General features: G+C 40.7%; 1 protein-coding gene across 8 annotated transcripts in view; it reads left to right on the top strand.

Moving 5' to 3' along the window:
* The window catches only part of PCTP (phosphatidylcholine transfer protein), a 77554-nt gene that overhangs the window by 54341 nt on the left and 12316 nt on the right, over positions 1–10897 (top strand). For 7 of the 8 annotated variants that reach the window (XM_029211994.1, XM_029211989.1, XM_029211993.1 and 4 more), the window contains one exon: positions 8603–8720. In XM_029211994.1, coding sequence (XP_029067827.1) covers positions 8603–8720 — 118 coding nt within the window. The remainder of the gene's footprint in view (positions 1–8602; positions 8721–10897) is intronic. The other variant, XM_029211990.1, reaches the window with a different exon arrangement.

Here is a 10897-nt window from a genome sequence, read left to right on the forward strand (position 1 = left end):
GTTTTCCTGGGGTGTATGTTTTAGAAGTGGTGGTGGCAATGGTCTCAAGCAGGGACTGTGAATTTTTTTACGTAAAGAGCCAAATAGAAAATATTTTAGGCTTTACAGGCTAAGAGGCAAAATGGAGGTAATTATGTATTGACTTATATAACCACTTAAAAATGTAAAAACCATTTTTAGCTTGTGGACTGTGAAAAATAGTCAGCATGACAGATTTAGCAACCCTGGTCTAATGTACAGTTTTGATGCCTAATTGCTCTGTCACTTTAGGATTTATGAACCTAAGACCCTAGCTGGGTCTCTGCTTCCCAATCTACAAGCTGGAGATAATTCCTGTCCTGCCAAATTTGTACAGGGATCCAATGAGAGGATACATTTTGAAGCACCTTGTAAATTGAATGGTGTTTGGTTGTGAGATATACCAAGGGTGATCTATGTCCTGATATACCCACCACAGACCTGGTTTACACTTGTCCTGGTGAAAAATTTTATAACACCTCTCTCACTCAAAAGTGTTCTGGTTGGAATGATAAATTATATGGTCACCCTAATGCTATATGCACCCTGAGGGCTTATTAATTTATCTAATGACATGTTGGGAGAGGTCAGTGACTATTTGAGGCAGGATCATAAACTTTGAACTCTGTGGTCACATTGCTGGCTTCAAGTCCAGGTTCTGTTGCAACTAATGAACTTCAAGTTCATTAGTTGTGTGACCTTGGGTGGGTTTCATAACCTTTTGTTTTTATTTTAATAGCTTTTTTGAGGTATCATTTAAGTACCACAAAATTTACTCATTTTAAGTGTACAGTTCACTGATTTTTAGTAAATTTATGGAGTCATGCAGCCTTCCCCAAGCCTAATTTTAGAACAGGTGTGTTACCCCCAAAGAAACCTCCTGCCCATTTGCAGTCATCCCCTGTTCCCATTGCCAATCTCAGACAACCACCAAGCTACTTCCTGTCTCTACAGACTTAACTTTTCCAGGAATTTCTCAGAACTTCTTTAAACCTCAGTTTTGTTGTCTGTAAAATGAGTTTACCAATGGTCCACACCTCATATTTTCATTGCGTAGCTTAAATGGGATGACCCCTGTAATGCAGTCAGCCCAGGGCCTGGTATTCAGTAAGTACTCAACAAGCATTAGCTATCAGTGTTATCTTACCTAGCTCTCTGCAGTCCTTCAGGATTAAACCTGCCATGTGTTCTTGGAGAGACCTCAAATATTGAACCCGATTTAGTCAGCTGTCTTTCTTCATACAGTCTTCTTCATACACACTGCCCAGTGGCAGCTACAGTTTTGACATCTGCCATTAGGAGTGATTCTTGTTGGTGAAAAATGCTTACTTTTCATACCTTGTGAGCCTGTTACTTGCCACAGAGGGCTGGAGTTGGACAGTTTCCACAGTGGTAGATTGGAGAGGTGTCCTAGGGCCTGAGGAATGGAAATGAGCTCTTCTATGAGAGGCAAAGAAAATTCAGTGCACACTCGAGGGTGCATTTATAGGATTAGAGAGATGTGATTCACCAAGGCTGTCTTGTAGTTAGTGATGTAAATGTGGATAAACACCATAATTGAAGAGAATGAGTGATGCCTTTCTGCAGGTGAAGTGTCAGGGTTTAGGGACAGTGGGGATTACTCCTCTGTGGGATTACTCCTGTGTGGGAATTGCAAATGTGAAACACAAACATTATGACCTTTTGACATTTCTCAGATGTAAACACATTAGCGCTACAGAACTTATTCTGCTTAGGACAAATAAGTGAAATGTTGGCAGCAATGTTTCTCAAAATATTTTAACTCTGTGAATGCAATTTAAAAAATTGAAATTTTTAAAAAATGCATTTGAATTACAATTGGTAAGAAATGTAACGGCTTGATTTTTAGACTAGTAAGCCAGAATAACAGAACATCTCAAAAATTAGTTATGACAGTAGCAAATTGCTAAAGCGTGCCTCCACACCCCTTCCGCTTCTTCACTGATAAAGTAGAGATAATGAGATGCTTATTTCATAGGGTTATTATGAGTATTAATCTCCAAGTACAGTGCCCAGCTTACAGCAGGTGCTGCATAGATGTTAGTTCCTGTAAAATGTGCATTACATTACAGTTCTGAATTATCAGTTCTTTAATCTGGAAAAAGGAGATCATTATTACACCTACCTTATTAGTACTTACTAAGTACTTATTACATACTGGGCACCACAGTAAGAGCTTTAGATGGATTATCTAATTTAATCCTCATAATCATTCCCCTAGGTAGAAACTCTTATTAGACCCACTTTGCAGCTGAGGAAAGCAAGGCTAGTAGGTGGAAGAGCTTAGACCATACCTGGGTTGTGACTCCAAGCCCATTCTATAAATACCATGCTGTATTTCCTGGCATGGGAGTTTTGAGATGACTCTGAAATACCATATGGAAAAATACCACAGCCCTAGCTCATTGAAAGTGATATATTTATCCTTTCTCCATTTCTGCCTTTTCCTTTTTCCTTGTCTCAGTCCCCCAGAAGCAGCATCTAAAAAATACCTCTTCTGGCTGTTGGAGGCCTATTGGACAAACACACCAGGCTGAAGGACTCATGGGAACATCTCAGTGGGAGGTCCATCCTGGGTGGTCTGGTGCAGGAACACTGGCTTGGGGACTGGAAGGGACAGTTTCCCATCCACGCTTGGCCACCAAGAGTCATCAGTTGACTCTTGGAGAGTCACTGTCACCTTTTCCATAAGGGTCTAAGGCCCCTTCCAGCTCTAAGAGCTTGTGTTGTCTTTACTGAAATTATTAGCTTGTCATTTGGAACAGTGGCTTGGAGCAAATGTGCAGAGAGAATAGAGCTAAATTAGAAGACTTTGTGGGAAGAAGAAGGGGCTGGTGTCACCCTCTTTCTGGCTGTCCCGAGTGTTAACTGTAGGACTCAGGCAACTAATGTAGCGTTTTTGAGCTTCATTTCCTCACGTAAAGGTGGAGATGACACCAATGCCCCTATTGATACCACAGGGCTATGTTGGGATTATATGACATAATGAATATAAAACTGAAAACTGCACTGTGTTTAGAGAAACAAATGCTAGTGTTATTGAAAGAACTTACAGCAGATCCGAGTGATTGGAAGACTTCAAATGCATAATACATGATTGTTGCAGTGACTGCTGACAGATCACCAAAGGAAATACATTCCAAGCTGAAAAACCAAGTATAAGACTATGCCTGATTGTTTTCTCAGGGCCAAGAACATAGTGGGTCCATAAATTTTTTCTGAGTTACATAGTGGGAGGAGATGGAACTTTCTATGATAGTGTGTGTGAGGTTTCAGATATCTGTGCAAAATTAAATATGCTTCAAGTTAATGTCCATTAATAGTGTCCATTATCTCTTCTCTTCCTTGACAATTCATTTTAGTAATGCTTATGTATTTCTGTACTATTTTAATGTTTTACACATAGTCATATTTGCTTGTAATGTTTTGTCAGTCTACTTTTCTACTTAAAATAATGTTAAAGAAAAAACAAACCTGGACTTAGGGTTGGGGGTTATTGCAGTAGGGAGAATACTTTGACCATAAGATCCACGAGTATCTCAGAAGTGAGGCAGAAAGGTCTTTCTTTTATAGAGAGAAGTCAGCAAGGCTAGAAGCCATGTACGGGCAAGTGAGATGAAGGTGGCCTGACTGGAGAAGAGAACGGAGAATATCTTACCCTGAGGCCAGTCCGTTCTCAGGAGGTGCTGGATGCTGACTCAGGCTGAGGCTGGGCCAAAGTTTAGGGTCTGGAGGAAGGAGAGGTGCTTAACTAGCTTGGTTAACAAGTATTTTGTTCCAATTGATCAGTGGAATAAGCAGTTTAGCTAATCATTTACAGGGCAATGAAAGGGAATTTAGACGCTCTATGTCTGGCCTTGTGACAGGTAAACAAGGGGCATGTATGTGAGTCTCATCTAAGTCATGAGGGGAAAGGTGGTTCTTTTGTGATAAGCTGTTTTCTGGAACCCAAAGGGTGGGAGCTTTTCTTAACCTCTGCTGTCTTCTGGGATGACAGAACTCAAGTACAATTCTCAGTAAGAGCTACCTGTAATAATTAGGATTGCTTTTAGCTGCAAGTAACAGAAAACTGGATTAACAATGACTTAAGCAAAGAGGGGTTTATTTTTCTCACCTGACAAGTAGTTCAGAGGTCAGCAGTTGCTGGCATTGGTTTAGCTGATCAACGACGTTAATAAAACTCTGAATATTTTCACTCTGCTTTCTCGTGTTTGTTGTCTTTTAGTCACGAAATAGCTGCCGCAGCTCCAGAATCATATACATATTCAAAACAAGAGGGAGGTGTCTTATGGCTATTAACCTCTACGTGTATAGGGGGCCAGGAAAGTTTTTAGCTGTGCACATGGCCATAGGGGTTCTCTTAGTAAGAAAGAGAGTATATGCTATAATGAATCTTCTGTTTCTTCTGGGAATTATATTCTACACATGATATTGACTGATTCTCTACCATTGAATAATTCCTTTACCTTGTCAAGTATAGGAAATTAAATATCCTATAAAGGGAGCATTAGAAAATCATGCAGTGTGTTTTACTTTAGATTAAAAAAAAATGAGCCTTTCTTAGAAGTGGTTTTCTGGAGGACCTTCAGGAAAAGCCAAGAACCTCTTCAGTAAACTTGTTTGGAGCCATTTATTGAAATGTTAGTATGTTTGGAAACATATCTGCAACAAATGTTGTACAGGAATTATATCTCTAATTTGAAAGAGACTAAATACTGAAGTTTTATGTGGGCAATACTAGAAACATTGCCCAAATAAAACTAAGGTTTATGTTCTTTTTCTATTAAATTGTTTGTACAAACAATGGTACCTGATCCTGAGAAGATGCTTCTTTGCTACTGGTGAGACTATAAATAGGTAAAAATTTTTCTTAAAGGTTTAGAAAAAGTAAAAAGAGCATTAAAATGTTAATGTCCTTTACCCTAAAATTTATCTCTAAGGAAGAATTTGCTTTCCTTGTGAAAATGTTAGAATTATGAACCAAGTTTGTCCATACAGAATCATTTTTCCAGCAATGCTCATAATTGTGAAAATATATGGAAACAGAAATAACTTATAAGAATAATTAAATTAGTTGTTATTGCTCCATAGTTTCAAATTAATATAGTTAAAAATAGGAATACAAGTTGTTTATCCATCTTACTCCCATTTTATAACACATAGAAGTATTTATTTACTCAAAAAACATGTCAAATATTACCAGTGGGTACTTGTGGATTATGGAATTTCACATCATTTTAATTTTCTTTATTATTTTTGGCATTTTCTAATTTTCCTTAATGAATATGAATTATTTCTATAATTATAAAAAATTCACTTTATTTTGTAAAAGATATAATGAAAATGTGAGTATGTTTGCTGAGACCCTCTTTTGAAAGAAATAAGGGGTGAAAAAGTGCTTTGATCCAAGAATTTGGGTGGGGTTGCTCAGAGCCTGAAAAGAACATTTTATTGATAGACTAGAAAAGGTGTCACAAAGCATTTTGTCCTCTGGAGTTCTGGCATTTCTCAGTTCTGCCACGAAGGAAGTGTTTAAAGGAAGTTGTCCCAATAGTTCATTCTTTTGTATTCAGGTTAATCCCATCTTTCTATTTTTCTCTTCCTAGAGAGCTTTCTGTTTTTCGTTTCTGTGATATGTACAAGACTGAGGTTACTAGGGCTGAAACTACATTCAGAGGGATGGGAACCAGTTCTAGAAAACTGTCTTGATTCATTCAGATAACCAAAGGTAACTCATGTGGAGTTGGGGAGATCATTATACATAATTATCCCTTTTGCTTAGCATGTGTAGAAAATGGGGACCCAGTACTCCTGAACGGAAGCTAATTGTCCCTCTCCTAAGACATTAAAATGTGTGTGGGTGTAGATGTGTGGTGTGTACAATCCCTCACTATCTTTCCATCTGTGAACTTGAGGGGAGGGGACAGGAAGGGAAGGAGATGTTTCTCTTGAGTCCTGCCTTTTCTATGGGGCATCCATGGTACAGTATATAAGGAGGTCAGACCTACCAGTTTGTCATTTGCTGGTTGGAAACCCTTGGTATAAAGCCACATACTTTTGGAACTGAAACATCCTTATGAATTCAGTTTCAATTTTACCTTCCATATCCTGCCAGGTACTTTCATATACATCTGAGATTCCTAAACTGGGATATGCTTATCCCTGGGTTATGCCACCTGAGTCAGGAGACAATTGAAGCCTCAGGATCTCTAGAAAGATTCCCCATGTTTACCCCTTGACCTCAGGTAAGTACCTGGAACGGTGTTTAAGAAGATGGGTTCATTCATGTTTGATTAGCCAATCAGATTGCGTTAGCACGTGGAAATATGAATACATATAAAAGCTTCATTTTTGTTTGTTTGTTTGCTTTTGCACTGAAATTAAGAGGCATTGATTTAATTTTAACAATAGAGCCTTTAGACAAGGTGAGGTTCAGGAATTGTTAGCTGCAATTGTATGGAGAGTGAAGCGTGGTAGTGTCACCAACTCCAGCCCAGAACCCTCACAGGATATGGCTTAACATGAAAACAAGGAAAATCTCTTGTACTTAGGAATCTAGATATGGTCTTTTACTGAATAAAAGGGACTAGTATGATTTGAGGCTGGTGTGTTGCCCCCTTTTCACTCTTTTATACACAAGTCTTTTATAGGGACTTCCCTGTCAGTCCAGTGGTTAAGACTTCGCCTTCCAATGCAGTGGGTGAGGGTTCAGTCCCTGGTTGGGGAGCTAAGATCCCACATACCTTGTGGCGAAAATCCCAAAACATAAAACAGAAGCAGTATTGTTACAAATTCAATAAAGACTTTAAAAAAAAGTCACTTATAGAAAAATTCTGTCTTGGAATTGGTAAAACAATGTGTTGGGTTTCATTACGCCCCATGGATATCTAAAACAGTAGTCTGAACCCTGAATGCTAGCTACTTATATGATACCCCTACATGGATGTTTAATAAGCCTCTCAAATTCAACTTGCTCAAGGTAGAACTCTTGGTTACCCTGCAGCCCACAAATCACCTCCTCTGCAAGTTTTCTCTGTCTTAGAAAATGGATCTCCCATCTACCTGGTTGTTTAAGCAAGTGTTATAAGAATTATCCTCAACTTTTGTTTTCTCTGTCACCACGGCCAGTCTGTCAGCAATTCCTGTTGACATTACTTCCAAAATGTGTCCCTAAATCACTGACTTCTCCCCATCACTGTTGTTACCTTCCTGTCTAATCACCATCATCTCTTTTCTGGACCATTGCACTGGTCTTCTAACTCAGGGGTCCCCAATACCCGGGCCACGGACTGGTGCTGGTCTGTGAGGAACCGCACTGCACAGCAGGAGGTGAGTGGCATGTGAGCGAGCGAAGCTTCATCTGTATTTACAGCCACTCCCCATCGCTCGCATTACCGCCTGAGCTCCACCTTCTGTCAGATCAGCAGTGGCGTTAGAATTCCATAGGAGCGCAAACCCTACTGTGCATTGCTCACATGAGGGATCTAGGTTGCGTGCTTCTCATGAGAATCTAATGCCTGATGATCTGAGGTGGAGCTGAGGCCGTGATGCTGGCGCTGGGGAGTGGCTGCAAATACAGATTATCATTAGCAGAGAGGTTTGACTACACAGAGACCAAAATAAATCAATTGCTTGCAGCCTCATTTCAAAACCCTATCAGTGAATGGCAAGTGAAAACAAGCTCATGGCTCTCACTGATTCTGCATTAGGGTGAATTATATAATTATTTCATTAAATATTGCAATGTAATAATAATAGAAATAAAGTACACAATAAATGTAATGTACTTGAATCATCCCGAAACCATCCTCCACCCTGGTCCGTGGAAAAATTGTCTTCCACGAAACCGATCCCTAGTGCCAAAAAAGTTGGGGACCGCTCTTCTAACCCATCTCCTTGCTCCCTTGTGATCTATTTTCTACCAAGAAGCAAGAATCATCTTTTAAAAGTCATCCCCTATTTAAAGTAATTCCCATATTTAAAATTATTTGTTGGTTTTCCAGAGCAGTTATAAAAATATTTTCACCCCTTTACCCTGGTTTACAAAGCCCTTTGGGCATGGCCTCTACTACCTCTCTGACCTCAGCCCTTACCACTCTCCCCCATCACAGTTCTCTGGACCCCCTGACTTTCTGTTCTGTGAGTAAGGCAAACCATCGGGCCCCCTCCCAACCAGAAGTGGGCTTTCCTCATCTTCCCATGGCTGGATCCTTCTAATATTTAGAAGAAACCGTTCTGATAAATCCCTCATAGAGACATTTCCTGAACACCCGATGATATAGGACGCACCACCAGCTCACCAAAACTAGACACCGTTTATCACATAACCCTCTTTTATCCTACTTAAATTACCTGGATAGCATAGAGCTGTCACCACCTCCAATGCCTAAGGCCAAATATAGGACCCACGAGAGCAGGTTCCTCATCTGCTTTTTCACTATTGTTTCACTAAGACCAAGAGGAGGTGCTCAATAGTGGTGCTGCATGAACAGCTGTTTTTCATATGCTGTGTAATCTCAACCTGAGAATCAATAGGTTGTTTCTATCTGTTCTGTTTTTATAGCAGACTGGACTGTATGAGTATAAGGTCTTTGGCTTTCTGGAGGATTGCTCACCGGACCTACTTGCAGATGTCTTTATGGACTTAGACTATAGAAAACAGTGGGACCAATATGTTAAAGGTGAGTGACACTTACAATTTAACAAAACCAGTTAGAAAGTAGAATCTAATGTTATTTATTCTAGCCAGCAGTAAGCAAAAGGTTTAATTTTTACTATGTTTCATTTTTAATTTTGGCATATATGTCTTAAAGTTCTAGGTTAAAATGTGACTTTGCTAATCTTAGGATTTGCTCCTTGCATACTATTAGAGTCACTCTCCAGTTTGCTCTGAGGGCTGCTTTGTTCTTATTATAAGTTCGTTTTCATCTCATAAACCTAGGTGGTCATGGAAAGCTTCTTGGAGGAGGTGGTACCCAAGCTTTGTTTTAGAGGTTGAATCAGAGTTTTATAAATGGCAAGAATACCTATATGTGAAGAGGTGAGAGGGTGAGGGGGTGAGTGGTTAAAGGGCATTTGAGGTCTAGGAATAGCATGAGTAAAGTGAGGAAGGCATGAAACAACATGAAATATTAAAAAATTGTGAGCAGTTGGGTGCTATTGAGTTGCTGGGGTAGCAGAATCTGGAACTAGGGTGGGAGGAGGGTCCAGAGCCCCAAGGGCCTAGGCTGGCCACCTGGCTACACTTCTTAGATTTTCACTAGAAGTGAGGGAGAGTTATGAGAAGCATTAGATAGGGGCTCTTCCTGCCACTTAGAGTGGGGAGTGGCCTCTGCCATCCCAGTCACAGCGAGATGGATATGCAGCAGCTAGCCCAGGGACACAGAAACCCTGACATACCCTTGCTGTGGTCAGGAATCTTAGTCGCAAGTAACCAAGCACTAACAAATGCCAGTGTAAGAAAAGGAGAAAGCGTTTTTTTTTTGTTGTTGTTGTTCATGGAATTGAAAAGTGCATAGTTGTCTGGCTTCCAGGTCAGCTACATCCAATACTTTATATCTCCAGCTTGACTGTGTTTTCTTCTGTGTTGATCTCATTCTCAGGCAGATTCTTATGTCATGGCAAAGTTGCCACCAGAGGGTGCAGGCTTACATTCTAACCATGTACGTAACCCCAGAGGAATAGGAACTTTCCTACTGATGCAGCCAGAGTCCCAGGGTTGGCTCTCATAGCCTCAATATGGATCATATACTTACTTGCTTGGGACATTTATCATGGTTTTGGGTCACTTAGTGCTATCAAATAGCCTTCCTATCTAGGGGGAATTGTGATGCCGCTTATTCAAGGGAGAAGCCACAAGTTCTCTGTCCATCCCTCTAGCAGACATTGTTCAGTCGTGTGCTGTAGACATTGGAAGAGCGTCTGATGTGTGGTACTTGGCATCAGCAGTCCACACTCTGGAGTACAGTCCAGAGACAGCGGTAGTTTGGCTTCTCTGGAGCCATCCAGAGGTTCTAACCTAACTCTGGTCCTCCTAGACCTTCTGTAAACTGCATGAGAGCCTTTAATAAAACACTTTATGGCCTAAACTTGCTAGAGTGGCAAGCCAAGACTCTGTCCACACATGCCTTCCCTAAACTAATCACCTTGGCCGTGTCTGGCTCAATATCCCACCCCTATAATTAACGCCGAGTCAGTTCTGCTTAAACTGCATAGCGAAGGAGAAAAAGGAGAATGAGATGCTGGTCCAAGAAGAGGAGAGCCAAAGCTGAGCAGGCAAAGCAACAGATGTCTACTCCTTCCCTTCCTTTCAAGGGCATCTTCAGCCTCCTGCACCAGTGGGCTGGCAAGCTCTTTACCCCATGGTCTGCTTCTAATAGATTTCATTTTTTCAAAAGGTAAATTAATTAACACATTGCCACAGTTAGTATCTCCTCAAGGGACTCTCTTGGTTCCTTCAGCAGCCTTGGTGTAGCGCCTTCTCTAAATGCTTAGTTAGAAGCTTCCTGCACAGCTTGCGGACAGAGGCTGCACACTTCATAGCATTCCTTTGCACAGCTTGCAGACAGAGGCTGCACACTTCATAGCATTCCTTTGCTATCTCCCTACAAGAGCTGATGCTATATGCGCTATATGCATGGTGGATATTAAGGAGATTTGGTCCCTGTAGCTGTGGTATAAAGCAACATAGGAGAGAGGAAAGAAAGTTAGGATTAGCACAGTTAAGCAGCTTTCTAGCTGTTTAGAAAGGACACTGCCCTCTCTGGAAACCTTGTTTCCCAATTGAACACACTAGACTAGGTCGCTCAGTCCCAGGACACCTGTAATATGTCAAGAAATCTAAAGGGTTGGGGGGGGG

The sequence above is a fragment of the Monodon monoceros genome, unplaced genomic scaffold (assembly GCF_005190385.1).
Source record: "Monodon monoceros isolate NGI ecotype Baffin Bay Population unplaced genomic scaffold, NGI_Narwhal_1 Super_Scaffold_9, whole genome shotgun sequence".
Classification (NCBI taxonomy): domain Eukaryota; kingdom Metazoa; phylum Chordata; class Mammalia; order Artiodactyla; family Monodontidae; genus Monodon; species Monodon monoceros.